Here is a 14,514-nt window from a genome sequence, read left to right as displayed (position 1 = left end):
GTTACCCCCTCTCCTCTCTCAGCTCCCCATTTATGAGTGGGTGTGTTTAGGGGTGTACAGGGAAAGTGCCCATGGGTGTCCAGGGTCCTTTGGCTGGAACGAGGTGGACACACATATATGCCCTCTCAGCACATGTCCCTGTGCATGTGTCTGTACTTGTAATTTGCTTTGATGCTCTAGGAAACAAGAACACCTGTATGCACCCAGGATGCACAAAACATGACCTAAACTTTAGAATAAAAAAGCAGCCAGGTACAGTGGCTCATGCCTATCATATCAGCATTTTGGGAGGCCGAGGCTGGAGAATAGCTTGAGCCCAGGCGTTCGAGACCAGCTTGTGTAACATAATGAGACTTCATCTCTACTTAATATTTTTTAAAAATTAGCTGGGCATGATGGCATGCAGCTGTAGTCTCAGGTACTCAGGAGGCTGAGGTGGAGGGAATCTCTTGAGCCCAGGAGATCAAGGTTGCAGTGAGCCATGACGGCACCGCTGCACTCTAGCTTGGACAACAGAGTGAGACCTAGTCTCTAAAATAGTAAAGAAATCTAAAATAAAATAAAGGGCCCACAAACTCAAATAATTGCAGGGGTCAAGGAGAAACTGATAATGAGGGAGGTGTGCTGAGCTCAGACATGATTGCCCCAGCCCAAACATTGTGCAGGCTGAATAAAACTCATCAGTCTGTCCCTGTATTTTATTTATTTATTTATTTATTTTGAAGCAGAGTCTTGCTCTGTCACCCAGGTTGGAGTGCAGTGGTGCGATCTCTACTCACTACAACTTCCACCTCCTGGGCATAAGTGATTCTCATGCATCTGCCTACGTTGGAATCCTGGCTCCCTCAATTTATTGAATGTGACCTTGGGCAAGTAACCGCTCTGTGTCTCAGTCTTCCTCTTTTCATGAGGATTAACTGAGCTCATTCACATAGAGTGCTTAGCACAATGCCTGGTACATACCAAACATGCAATAACTGTTAATAGTTACTCAGTAGTCACAACTCAGAAACCAGTATTGGCACTCCCTGTGCTCACTGGGATGGTAATTCCCATCTCCAGGACACATGGAATCCCAGCACCTGTATGGCTTTGTCTAAGTGATAGGACTTCTCTGAGACTCAGTCACTTGTCCGTTAAATGGGTATAGGATTATTCATAAGGGTTTCAAGCTCATGGGGTTTTTGTAAACGAGGTAACATTTGTAAAGTGCCTGGCACTTAGTAACTGCTGAAGAAACATAGCTATAATGGTCACAGGGAGGATAGAATTTTGTGTATGCCAAATGTGCATAGTGCTGAACAGGGCAGGGGTCAGGTGGAACACACAAAAAATTTGGTGAGTGTGCTTCCCTGTGAGTGAGAACACTGGCCAACTTTGTGAATAATGGGGGTACCTCTGTGCACCTTTGCTTGTGTGTATGAATGTATGGGGGTAGGGGGCCGCGCATGGGACAGTCGAGAGGTAAGATAAAGCCCTCTCTGGCTTTCTTGAGAAGCCTGAGGGTTTTCACAGTCTGAGTCCATGTTAACACGCAGTCCACACCCGCCAGGACCCTTGCCCTGCGTTTGACCTAGGCGCCCCCACCCGGCGCTGTGCCCTTCAGTGAGTTCGGTTCTGCCTGGCACAGTGTGTGTGCGCGCATGTTTGTGGAATGAGCAAGTAGAGATGCTGCTGACCTTCCAGAGAGGCCCCGTGGGAGGAGGTGAGGGTGGGAGGAGGCTGCGCTGGGCTGCCAGAAAGTGGCCTGAGCTAGAGGCCATTGCACCCCTTTCTGTGCCTCAGTTTCCTCATGTGCCTAGGGCTCAGGAGGCAGATACAGGGTGGGGGTCCGCGGCTCTCGGCGTCAGGAGGTGACTGGTGGTCGTGTGGGGAGGCAGGTGAGGGCCGCCCCGGGGTAAGCAGGGGGACAGGACAAGGAAGGGGCCCCAAGTGGGGTGCAGGCTGGCGAGGGAGGGGCGGACTCCAGCGCCGCCGCCGCTGCTGCCGCCGCCTTAACCCACCCGGTCCGAGGTCCATGGTGCTCTTCCGCCACCCGAGCCGGCTCCCGCCAGCTCCAGCTCGCCCTCCCGTCCCCGCCTCGACTTTTTCTCGTCTTCCGCCCCCCGCCGCCCCTCCTCGCCCGCCGCGGGCCCGGCCCCTCCCCCGGCCATGAGAAGCTGTGGGTGAAGATAGCGTTTCCAAGTGTGAGGGCTCCGGGGCGGGCGGCCGCCCGGCGCCGGGAGGGGCAGGGAGGCCTGGGCGCCCCGGAGGGAGGGCGGGTCACCGCAGCTGGGCCCGGTGGAGGGGGCGCTGGAGCCGAGCCTGCCCCACCCGAGCCCCGCTGAGGGCGGCGGGCCGGGCGCGATCTGGGGGCTCCCGGGTCTGCGTCCTGGGCGCGCAGGCCCCTCCCCGCGCTGAAGGGCAGACCCCCCTCTCCTCAATCGCCCGCAATCCCCGCGACCACCGGGGAAGACCCCCGCTGCAGCGTTCGGCGTGGGGCGCCCACTTGCTTCTTTGCCACCCCTTCTTCTCTCTCCTCTGTCCAACCTCAACCCCGGGCCCCGTCCCCCCGCCCGGCTTGCCCCAGCCCCCCACTCTGGAGCCTTCCATCTTCCGGAGCTCCTGAATGCAACGCACAGGGATCCGCGCTGAGCTCAACACATTCCCCAAGCCCTGCCCTGTCCTCCGCGCACCTGGGCCTCCTGCATTCGTGAGGCTCTGGCCCTCTGCCCCCATCATCCCTCCCCCACACCTACCCAGGTATTTGTCCTCCCCCAGCAGGAATCTGTGCCCTGGTTCCTTCATCTCCCAGTCACTCAAGCACCCTGCCCCCCCGCATCTCCATCTTCTCCTCCTCACTGAGCCTGACTACCTCGTCTTCTATCCTCTTTCCCTGGGGCTGTTGCCCTGGTCCCAGGCTGTGAGCCTCTGTCCAGTGGGATGTTCCAGCTTCCACCTGCAGCCTGCCGTTCTCTCCTTCCTCCCCCGCTCCTCCCAAGAGTCCAGCTGGGTACCCTGGAAGAAGGCAGGGGAGCCATTCCCTACCCGGGAAGCTGGTCACTCTGGGTCTCTGCCCACTTCCCCTCTCACACACACACTGGCCAGGGAATGAGTTTCTGCTTGATGTTGCAGTACTGGATGGGAGGCACAGGGACCTTAAGAACAGTCTCCCCCTCAACTACTCATTCTGGCTTTTCTCTTTCAGAAAACCGGCCATTCCCGCCGGGCCTTTGGCCGACTCACCCATGGTGCGTGGACCGTGGGCGTTCTTGCTCTAGCCCATGCCTACTCCTCCTCTTGGTCCCTGTCCCTCTGTGAGGCATCAAGGCCCTTGAAGACAGCCCATGAGATGTGGGACCCTCCCACACACCCCACACTTATCTACCACCCACCCGATCAGGCCCCCTGTGCCCTACAGCTGAGAGAGGACCCGGCAGCAGGGAGGGCGGCTCGCTAGCACACTGGGTGCCCTGTTCATGTGAGGCCTAGTGGGAAGGAGTTCATTGCCATGCTTTGGCAACCAGTACGTGGCTCCTGCTTGTCATGGCAGCCAGAGGGAAACTGAGGCACAGAACCTGATAGAATCTGGGAAAGTTGAAAATACTCCCAGGAACCTTTGCTCCTAACCTAACCACTGGGCATTTTTTAGGACAATTCAACAGTAGAAGAGAGGGACCTTGAGGAAGGTGCCCGTCACATCATGATGCAGACAGATAAGGGGTTGGTTTGCAAGGAGGGGTCAAAGCACAATGCAAATATTGTAATAGAGGGTGGGCCTGACTCCTAATGGGAGGCCCAGGTCTGCAGCTGGACTGAACACAAACAGGTGTGTGTGTGTGTGTGTGTGTGGCCAGTGGCGGCACCAGTAAGTACCAAGGATACCAAAACCACTGGGCAGCTGGAATAACCAGCCCAAGTATGGGGGTCCCCAGTGCTGGGTACATCCCAGGTATCTCCCTCCCCACCCATTGCCACAGGGCACCTCTGGAGACTGGGTACCTCACGCCCCTTCTGTCCTGACTGCCCTCCATGCCCTGCCCCACAAACGCTCTGATAACAGTCTGTCCCTGTCTCTCTCCTGCTGCTCCTATGGAAGCGAAGTTTTCCGCTCCTGCAGAAAGCAAAGTTACGGTAGGAAACTGGCTCCTGCTCTAGCCCCCAGCGTCCCCTGCTTTCCCACCCGGCCCCGGCCTCTCCTCACCCTGCCTCAGCTGCACCTGATGCCTTCCAGCTGGTTTGGGGTAGAGGACAGCCTGGCCCTGTGGTTGGTCGAGTGCCCTGGCGGTACGACTCTGAGGTGACTCCTCTTTGTTTCTGGGGTGCTTGAACCCAGACTTTAGCACCTTGGAACCTAGGACCTGATGATTTTGGGGGCTGCACAGGGGCTTAAGCTTCCACTGACAAGGGGAGGAGGGAGAAGGGAGGAGGCCCTGATAATCCATTAAGATATTGGCAGACGGGGAGGGGGTGGCAGTTTGGAGGGCCCTACGGAGGTAAACGTGAGTAACCAGGGGCCCAGAGATGGAACCACAGCACTGTCATGGGAGGGGTTATCCTGAGCAGCCCAGGCTAGGCAGGGGATATGGGGAGCAAAAGAGAGGAGGTGCTGGCAGCCCTGCCAGTGATAAGATGGAGCCTGCTGTTGGCAGGGAGGCAGAAGGCAATAGGGAAGAGTTGGAGACAGAGGGAGGAGGGCCCTGCCCACACAGACCCCTTCTTCTCCAGACTCAGAGACGGCTGAGGATGACATCAGCGATGTGCAGGGGACCCAGCGCCTGGAGCTTCGGGATGACGGGGCCTTCAGCACCCCCACGGGTGAGCTCCTGGGGTGTACAAAGAGCAAGCAGGCGGGTTTCCCACAAGGGGTGCCTCAGTCTCATGGTGCTCCTTTCTCTAGGGGGCTCTGACACCCTGGTGGGCACCTCCCTGGACACACCCCCGACCTCCGTGACAGGCACCTCGGAAGAGCAAGTGAGCTGGTGGGGCAGCGGGCAGACGGTCCTGGAGCAGGAAGCGGGCAGTGGGGGTGGCACCCGCCGCCTCCCGGGCAGCCCAAGGCAAGCACAGGCAACCGGGGCCGGGCCACGGCACCTGGGGGTGGAGCCGCTGGTGCGGGCATCTCGAGCTAATCTGGTGGGCGCAAGCTGGGGGTCAGAGGATAGCCTTTCCGTGGCCAGTGACCTGTACGGCAGCGCATTCAGCCTGTACAGAGGACGGGCGCTCTCTATCCACGTGTAAGTAACGGCCTTACCTGGGCCTGAACTGCCCCATCTCACCATGCTGTCCTGCGCTGCCCTCACTGCTCCGTTAGCCTCCACCCATCACCCTGCCCCATCCATCTCTCTGTGCACTTCTTCACCCCCTGCTGCCACTCCATCTTCCCACACTGCTCCCTCCTCCTCCCGAGCCATCACCGCCCACATCCCCCTGCTCCCACCTGTCCTGGCTCACCATGCCATCTCCATGGTCTCCTGGACCCTCTGTCCTTTCCTTGTCTCCTCCAAGATCTCCAGTTTCTCAGGGGTCCTCTTCCGCCTCACTCATTCAGGCTCCAGTTGTCCCCAGGATCCCTCCCCCCACCCGGGGGGCCCCCTCCGTGCCTGCTGTCTCAGCAGCTGCTGCCTTTTCATCTCTCTGCACATTCCTGTTCCCATGTGGGCCTTTTTCTGGGAGGAACAGAACCTTTCCACACGGCAGCTCCCGGGAGAGCAGGAGAGAGCAGGGGAACAAGCCAGCAAGCAGGAGAGAGAAGAGAGTGAGGTGGCCAGGGGCAGATGGGGCAAGGGGCCTGTGAAAGCAGGAGGCCGTGGGCTGGGGTGGCAGGGGCTGGGAAAGGGAAGGGCTGGAAATGGGGCCAGGCTGGAGGGAGAGGGTGGGAGTGATGGTGACAGGGGTCTTGCAATTATTTCTCTCATGGGAAACCCCTAAGTCCCTGAGGGTGGGATTCAAGGTTGTCCTGGGAGGGAGTGTGAGGAGCGGAGGTGTTGGAGTGAGGCACTGGAGCCATTTTTGGAGATCTGGGGCTCGCAGATACATGAGGGAGTGCTATAGTGGAAGAGGGGAGTGGCTGATGATAGAGGTACTGGGGGCATTTGGGGAGCTGAGAGGGGCCTGGTTTGTGATGGGTATGGGTGTGGGGGCAGGCACTATCATGCAGGAGAAAGAAGGGGCCTGGTGGGGGACGCTGCTTTGAGGGTGATTAGAGTGGCTAGTGGTGGGCAGAGGAGAGGGCCAGGGCTGGGCCATGGCCCGGGGGAGGCTCCCTTGGCTTATCTTCTTGGCCTTACCCGGTGCTCCTGTGCCCTGGGCTTGCCTTTCCCTCCTGCCTTTCTTTACCAGGCCCCAGCCAGAGCCTGGAGTTGCTATGGCAACTTCGGAGGAACCCATTTCCTTAGTGATGTCTATGGTACAGAGACTGGCCTGGAGCTCAGAGCTGCCAGCAACAGGCCTCCTCTGCTGTCCTCAATTTCTCTCCAGGCCTCACCCAGTTCCCAGAGGCCCTTCCCTGGGGACTCTGCGGCCCTTCCCCCAGAGAAGACACTTCCTCCCTGCAGGTGGCTGGCTGGGGTTTCTGTCTCTCAGGGCACTCTGCATTGCCACCGTCCCCTTTAGCCCCAGTCAGAGGCGGGTCTGTCATGTGGGTGGCTGACTCAGGTAGGCTAAAATATCCTTAACTCGGGACCCCTAGAACTGCTTGTGACTGGCACCCTACTACTTGTCCTCCCTTCTGTGCCCCTGGAAACCCAGACACTTTGGAGGGAATAAGGGCTCAGGATTCTGACTGCCTGGGTTTCAATCCTAGCACCAATCATTTCCCAGCTGTGTCACATTGGTAAGGCACTTAACCTTTTTTACGCCTCAGTTTCTTCATCTGTAAATGGGGGTGATCACAGTCCTTACCTCACAGGGCTGTTGTGAGTATTAAATGATTCAATGCATTTTAAGCACTTGGTACAAGCCTGGCACTCAGGAAATATTCAATGAGCCATTTTACAGATTTTTATTAAGCTCTCTCTAATGTGTCAGATATGATAATACATCTAATTCCCCCCCCTTTTTTTTTGCTAATCTTTATAATCTTTATGTGTGATGTGCCCCCTCACCCGCCCCAGCCCTGGCAAGGGTCCAGATGGGGAAAACTGAGACCCAGTTCTCTTGGGCACCAAAGCTTTGTTAAGTGAGAGAGATACTCTGGGGTAACTGGCTCCTTCCCTCCTCCTTTTCGCCCACACTCCCTATTCAGGCCCACTTAGTAGCTATTTCCGAACTGAGTTATTTCAGAGTATACCCCTGTGGGGGGCCTTCTATGCTTCTCAGGGGGGATTTCCAAGGACTCAAGATAGCTTTCCCAGGGGAAGCGCAAGTCAAAGGCCTATCCTGGGGGCAGACTGAGCAAGGGGAGTAGGAGCCTGGGCATTCCGTCGCCACCTGCTGTGTCCCATCAGTGCTGGTGGTGGCGGCAGGTATGGGCTCAGGTCAACACAGCAGCTAGGGAATCCTAGGGATGGGACACTGCTCCCCAAAGGCTTGTGCGTGGTCCAGGAGGCTGTTGCTTGGCTTCCAGGGACCACTAGGAAGGGGTGTGCCCTGCTGATGATGGGCAGGGGTGTGGGGGCCAGCTGGGGGCTGGAATGAGTGGGCGGCTGCATTCCTGAGAGCGCCCTTCCCCACCCCACCTTCTTGTCTTCCCTCCCCACTTCATCCTTTGGGTCCTAAGTCTCATTCTTTTCTCTCCCTCATGCTCAGTTCTGTTTCCGCTGTTTCTCGGCTTCCAGGGCTGGGGAGAGGAGGCTGGCTGGCCCGAGTCCTAGGGCTGAGTCTGTACCAAGACCCAGCCATTAGCCCAATCTTTTGGTTCCAGAGCCGCCGGCCTCTCCCCAGCACCTGCTCTGGCTGTGCGCTCTTCGTGGGGGTGGGGGGTGGGGGACAGGAGGATCTGGCCCATGTCACCCCCAAGCCTGCCCAGCATGCCCACCACCCAATTCCTGTCACAAGCTAAGGGTCTAGGAGAGGAGGCCCTCTGAATCCTCTACCCCTCTCCATCTTGGTTCTGCAGCAGCGTCCCTCAGAGCGGGTTGCGCAGGGAGGAGCCCGACCTTCAGCCTCAGCTGGCCAGCGAAGCCCCACGCCGCCCTGCTCAGCCGCCTCCCTCCAAATCCGCTTTGCTCCCCCCACCGTCCCCTCGGGTCGGGAAGCGGTCCCCGCCGGGACCCCAGGCCCAGCCCGCGGCCACCCCCACGTCGCCCCACCGCCGCACTCAGGAGCCTGTGCTGCCCGAGGACACCACCGCCGAAGAGAAGCGAGGGAAGAAGTCCAAGTCTTCCGGGCCCTCCCTGGCGGGCACTGCGGAATCTCGACCCCAGACGCCACTGAGCGAGGCCTCGGGCCGCCTGTCGGCGTTGGGCCGCTCGCCTAGGCTGGTACGCGCCGGCTCCCGCATCCTGGACAAGCTGCAGTTCTTCGAGGAGCGACGGCGCAGCCTGGAGCGCAGCGACTCGCCACCGGCGCCCCTGCGGCCCTGGGTGCCCCTGCGCAAGGCCCGCTCTCTGGAGCAGCCCAAGTCGGAGCGCGGAGCGCCGTGGGGCACCCCCGGGGCCTCGCAGGAAGAACTGCGGGCGCCGGGCAGCGTGGCCGAGCGGCGCCGCCTGTTCCAGCAGAAAGCGGCCTCGCTGGACGAGCGCACGCGGCAGCGCAGCCCGGCCTCCGACCTCGAGCTGCGCTTCGCCCAGGAGCTGGGCCGCATCCGCCGCTCCACGTCGCGGGAGGAGCTGGTGCGCTCCCACGAGTCCCTGCGCGCCACGCTGCAGCGCGCCCCATCCCCTCGAGAGCCCGGCGAGCCCCGCTCTTCTCTCGACCCTCCACCCCAAGACATCGCGGGCCGTGAGCCCCGCCGCCGCCCAGCCGCCCCTCCGAGCAGCGCGGGGAAGCCGGGGGACGAGCCTGGGAGGCCCAGGAGCCGCGGGCCGGCAGGCAGGACAGAGCCGGGGGAAGGCCCGCAGCAGGAGGTTAGGCGTCGGGACCAATTCCCGCTGACCCGGAGCAGAGCCATCCAGGAGTGCAGGAGCCCTGTGTCGCCCCCCGCTGCCGATCCTCCCGAGGCCAGGACGAAAGCACCCCCTGGTCGGAAGCGGGAGCCCCCGGCGCAGGCCGTGCGCTTCCTGCCCTGGGCCACGCCGGGCCTGGAGGGCGCTGCTGTACCCCAGACCTTGGAGAAGAACAGGGCGGGGCCCGAGGCAGAGAAGAGGCTGCGCAGAGGGCCGGAGGAGGACGGTCCCTGGGGGCCCTGGGACCGCCGAGGGGCCCGAAGCCAGGGCAAAGGTCGCCGGGCCCGGCCTACCTCCCCTGAGCTCGGTAAGGCCTCAGGGAGGGCTGACGAGGTGCCTGGACGAGGTGCCTGGACCAGGTCGGTGGGGGGCGTTTGTGGAGAGCAAGACGGCTCAGCAGGAGCGGGGGGAGGTGAGGGGGGTTCGGTCGGGGGTTTCGCCTGGGGCTGCTAGTCAGCTGCAAGGGTGGGTTTGCCAGAGAAGGCGCAGACACAGGCTCCACTTTGAGTGAAGGATTGTGAAAGTCCTTGTGCTAGGACTGCCACTGGTGAGGCGGAGCGTGAGTGTTGTGATGGAGGCTGGGTGAGGCTGTGAGCTAAGTCATTCTCAGCCCAGATGCCCAGATGCCCGCCATAGCTCCCCTGGGTCCAGTGGCCCGCTAGGCTGTTGGATCAAGAACCAGTACTGAGGGGGATGCACTGGTGGGAGCCTAAGGCTCCCTTTCATGCCCCCAATCCCTCTGTTGGGGAGAGATGGTAGATGGTCTGAAATAATTTGCAAATTCCTGTTACAGACACGCTTTATGCCAGATAACTCTACTCTGCCTCTCCCACCCAGGCACCATCCCCTGATCCATGTGTGGCCATCCAGCCTCCCCTTCTAGCCTCCTCACCCAGGCTTACACCCTGCATGGCTGAGCTGACTGTGGTCCCTACACAATGACTGCCTGTGTGTTGTCTCTCAACCTTCCCATGGGTGGTGACCAACATCACCAACAGGAGAATGACTCTGCACCCCACCCCTCATCCTGCGCATCAACTGGAGGCCCACTCCCGGAGAGAGGCGGTGGAAGGTGTCGTTGACCCACTTCCACTGCTCCTCCAGAATAGATGCCTTTACCTGCTGCTCCTGGGAGACCCTGCCAGGATCTCTTTCATTGCACTTACTACTCTGTATTTTTCTTCATCAAAATTATTTTGCATTTAAATATTACCACCTCAGAATCTTTAGAGATAATTAGGCCCCTGTCCATCATCCTCCTGGCCACCATTATTACAAACACACAACCATGTGCCAGCATTGTGTTAACTAGGCCCTTACAGATGTTACTTCATTTCAGCCTATATGTCAGTTTCAGAGTCTCATCCCCTCCATCTTACAGATAACAAAACTGAGGCTCAGAGAGGCTATCTGATTTGCCTAAGGTTTTGTAGCCGGAAAACAGCAGAATTGGGATTTTCACTGCTTTTTTGGCTATATACATCATCCTTTATCTAGCTTATGGAATGTCAGAGTTGGAGAATGCCCAGAGAGACCCATGACAGTGGAGTTTGTCATCTCTCTGTGTGTATGAGCTTCCTGTAAGCAGGGACCACATGGTCCTTCCTCTAGTGTTCTTGGTACCCGTACAGTACTCAGTATGCCGGGAGTACAGGGTCACTATTTGGTGAATGGATGAAATCAAATCTGATCTTCGTAGGCCTCTCAGACCGCCTACCATTCACTCTTGTGAATCTGATGGCTTCACACATTTGACAATTCACCTCGTGTTGCCCTGTGCCACCACTGTTATTGCTTAAGTCTTGGGTTGCTATTAGTTTGTGCTTTGTCTGTTTGAAAGCTTGTGCCCCTCCAAGTGCCTTGCACAGGGCGTGGTACGCCATACACGATGGCTGATGTATTAAAGACATATGCAGTGCGGTCCTGTCTTCCTCCAGAAGCCAGCGCTCTAACTGTGGATGAAGTTGAGGAACAGTCAGACTACCATGGAGTCAAGGCTGCCCTGACCTGTTTGAGAATGCTCCTTCTGACTTCCTTTGTTCCCTACCGACATTCGGGAGGCAGAACCTGTTCTCCCCCAGTCCCTGCTTTCTAGAAGCCCCTCTGTCTGGGTTTGACTTTCTAGGATGCAGGCCACCAGGACTCCCTCTCCCGCTGTCATCCCTGCAGGGATCATGGCCCCTTATCCCGTTACTCCTGTGTCCCACAGAGTCTTCGGATGACTCCTACGTGTCTGCTGGAGAAGAGCCCCTAGAGGCCCCCATGTTTGAGATCCCCTTGCAGAATGTGGTGGTGGCACCAGGGGCAGATGTGCTGCTCAAGTGTATCGTCACTGCCAACCCCCTGCCCCAAGGTGAGCTCCAGCACTGGGCCAAGGTGAGGTCAAGGTTGGGAGGGGGCGTGTGAGAGGGAAGGGGAGGTTCCCCCTGACTCCTCCAAGGGAGGGGTGGGAAGGAGGGAAATTATCCCCTTCATGGGGCTGCCCTGACTTCTGTGTGTGTTCAGGGACATTTCCCAGGACCCCCGAGAGAGGGGAGGGCAACCTGGGCTTCCTGAAATGAGGGTGGACTTTTCTGGATTCCCTGGGGTGCTGAGAGGAGAGGTTTGGGCTCCTGTGTGGTGTGTGGGGTAGGAGTGAGAGATTCTCGGTGGGTGCCCGTGGGCCGTGGCGAGCTGGGTCCCTGTGCCTTCCCACAGTGTCCTGGCACAAGGATGGGTCAGCGCTGCGCAGCGAGGGCCGCCTCCTCCTCCGGGCTGAGGGTGAGCGGCACACCCTGCTGCTCAGGGAGGCCAGGGCAGCGGACGCCGGAAGCTATATGGCCACTGCCACCAACGAGCTGGGCCAGGCCACCTGTGCCGCCTCACTGACCGTGAGACCCGGTAGGGAGCCCATCAACCCTGGGACTGGGTGGGGGCAAACTGTGACTCTTCCCTGGCCCAGGCCCAATCCCCCTCCCTTCCTACTCTCAGCCTTGAGCTCGGGCTCCCCACCAGCGTGCACAGTCCGTGCAGTTCCTTCTGGATGTCAGCAGCTCTGGTGAAAGCATTTTAAATGGCCCTGGCCTCAGGGCAGGGGCCAAATCCCCAAGGCGCACACAAGGCTGGCCAATTCATGAAGTCAGTGAAATTTGTCTTTAGCCATCCTCTAAATGCCATCCTCCCATGGCATTTCCCTGAACAGGGTCCTATGGGGAAAGCAAATTGTCCTTGAGTTTCCCGGAAAAAGAATCTCTCTGCTCACAGGGCTTAAGAGCCACCATGAGCCTTCTGAAGTCATTTCCCCTGTAAGACAGTCCCCCCTCCCAGTAAAAAGAGATGCTTTCGAGTGCCACAAGCCACTTCCCCCCTCCTTTTCTTGAACCCAAAGTCGTAAAAAGGGTACAGCGAAGAGCACTTCTCAGGGGCTGGCAGTGCTGAGACCGCCTTGTTTTCTATTTTTGTGAAAGCCCTTACTTGGTGTCAGACTACTTTCTTTGGGATTCAGCCCAGTTTCTTTCTGGTTCAGCTGGATCAGTGTCGGTGTACATGGCCAGTTCAGCTCATTCAGCTTGCTGGGCCTGACAATGCACTGACCCCGGGCCTGGGGTTTGGGGAGGTGAGGATGGTCAGGGGTCGTTACAGGAGGAAAACACACTCAACCCTCAAGGGGGTTCCCACTGGGTGACCAGACCTGGTTCAGAGGATCTAGGTTGGGGGACAGTGTGGGGCAGATGAATCTAGTGCTGAGGACATCTGAGCAGTTGCTTAGTGTTCTGGGATGCCTGCGCTGAGAAACTTTGGCGCCCTGAAGGAGGCTGGGATTTAGACCGGCACGGGGAAGGCGGGACATGCCAAGATGGGGAACAGCACACGATGTTCTGTCCCTTTCTTCCATGAAGGGCTGCAGGAGACAAGATGGCAGAGCCTGTGTGCCCGTCCCAGGGCCTCAGCACCTGAGCAGTGAGGGAGTTCTTGATGCATCTGATCACAGTCTCGTGCTCCAACAGAGCCTTTGGTTGCATGGTCTGGCTTGTGCCACTGCAGGTCTTCATCCTCCTTAGCTGCATATCCCTCCCAGGAGCCCATTTTCCAGGTTTTCTCCTCCTCCTACCTCTCCTACCCCGATGAATCATGCCCATCCCTCCACCACATGCTTCTGTCCTTCCATCACCTCCGGGATCTGGCTTCTGACTCAGCTCCCAGCTCCCCTGAGGGGGCCCAGGCCTGGCTCCAGGACTCCGGTCAATACCTGGCTTGGGCTGAAATTTGGCAAGGGGTGGGATGGGGGGTGCCCCGATATTGGCTCAGGGCCGTTTGGGAGCCTTTTAAGGTTGGAAAGGCAGCTTGGGGCGAGGCAGCTGTCAGCCCTTGACTGGGAGTTCTGTATTTGCGGCATAGAACCTCCGGAGCTTCAGTTTCCTCATTTGTAAACCGGAGATAATGACACCGTCCTCACGGATGAAAGTGAATGTGTGAACGAGCTTTATGAACTGTAAAGCTGTAGACAAATGTTAGTTGTTAGCGTTATTAACGGGTGATGTTGTGTATAAGAGCTCAGGTTTCTACGAGGATCTGGGAAGTGCCTTATCCTTCTCTGTCCCTTTCTTCAGCCCTGTGAAACCCTGTGCCTTGGGGACTCCACCTCTCCCCTTGGAAGGCCATATCCTGCAGACCCTCCATATTTCCCAGCCCCTGTATCCTCAGCTCATCACAGCATCTCTGCACCTCTGCCCTGGAGAGCCAGAAAGCCTTCATCACATTAGTCTGTTGCATCAGGCATTGCAGCAAGACAGCACCTCCTTAAGTCAGGCTAGCTCGGGGGCCCCAGGACCTGGGGACCAGGCATGTGGATCCAGACTTGGCTCTGGCTGTGTAGAGCAAGCTGACTTTCTTACCCTACAAGGCACTGTTTAGTCCAGAGTGGCTGGATGGGGGCCAGTGGACTTGAGAGCAGCAAAAGTGGGTGGAACCTGGGGATGGCACAGACATCTGGCAAGGGGTAGTCCCAGGCCTGGAGTCTGCAGGGAGTGAGGGGTGGAATCAGGGGAGGGTGTCCAGCAGTTTGCCTGTGGGCCCACTGGGGAGTAGGTAGAGGGAGGCAGTGGGCAGTGTCTTGTGGGAGGAGGCCTGCGTGCAGCCACCGCCCTCTCTTGCTCCTCCCCCTCCCTTTCTTGCTCCTCCCCCTCCCCCTGCCCAGTGCTATGGTAACCAGGGCTGGCTGCCCAGTCCCCTGTTGGGGTCCACCCCAATGGGGCCTGCTTTTGAGGGTCTACAGATCTCAATTCCTGGTTGGGAGCCATGGGAACCAGGGAATGGATAACTAGCGAATGCGGCCCCATGGACCGTGGTTTAGGGGGCAGGGTCTGTGCGGGCAGGACCTGGTCCTTACCAGCTCCCCAGTTCCCTCCCATCCTTTCCACCCCACTGAATAATTCTGTTGAGACCACAGTCATTCTCCCAAAGCGGATGTGTGGATGGGGGCGGGTGGCTAGGGAGTGTGAAAAGTGTG

At 58.5% G+C, this 14,514-nt stretch overlaps 1 protein-coding gene across 1 annotated transcript in view; it reads left to right on the top strand.

The window, feature by feature from the left end:
• SPEG (striated muscle enriched protein kinase) overlaps positions 1-14,514 on the top strand; it is a 59,051-nt gene that overhangs the window by 5,008 nt on the left and 39,529 nt on the right. Inside the window, 8 exon segments of the mRNA XM_017856800.1 lie at positions 4,708-4,797; positions 4,880-5,216; positions 8,039-8,817; positions 8,820-8,840; positions 8,843-8,887; positions 8,890-9,333; positions 11,236-11,379; positions 11,724-11,906. Coding sequence (XP_017712289.1) covers positions 4,708-4,797; positions 4,880-5,216; positions 8,039-8,817; positions 8,820-8,840; positions 8,843-8,887; positions 8,890-9,333; positions 11,236-11,379; positions 11,724-11,906 — 2,043 coding nt within the window.

This window comes from Rhinopithecus bieti, unplaced genomic scaffold (assembly GCF_001698545.2).
Source record: "Rhinopithecus bieti isolate Rb0 unplaced genomic scaffold, ASM169854v2 scaffold_42532, whole genome shotgun sequence".
NCBI lineage: Eukaryota > Metazoa > Chordata > Mammalia > Primates > Cercopithecidae > Rhinopithecus > Rhinopithecus bieti.
This window is presented reverse-complemented; position numbering and strand designations above follow the sequence as displayed.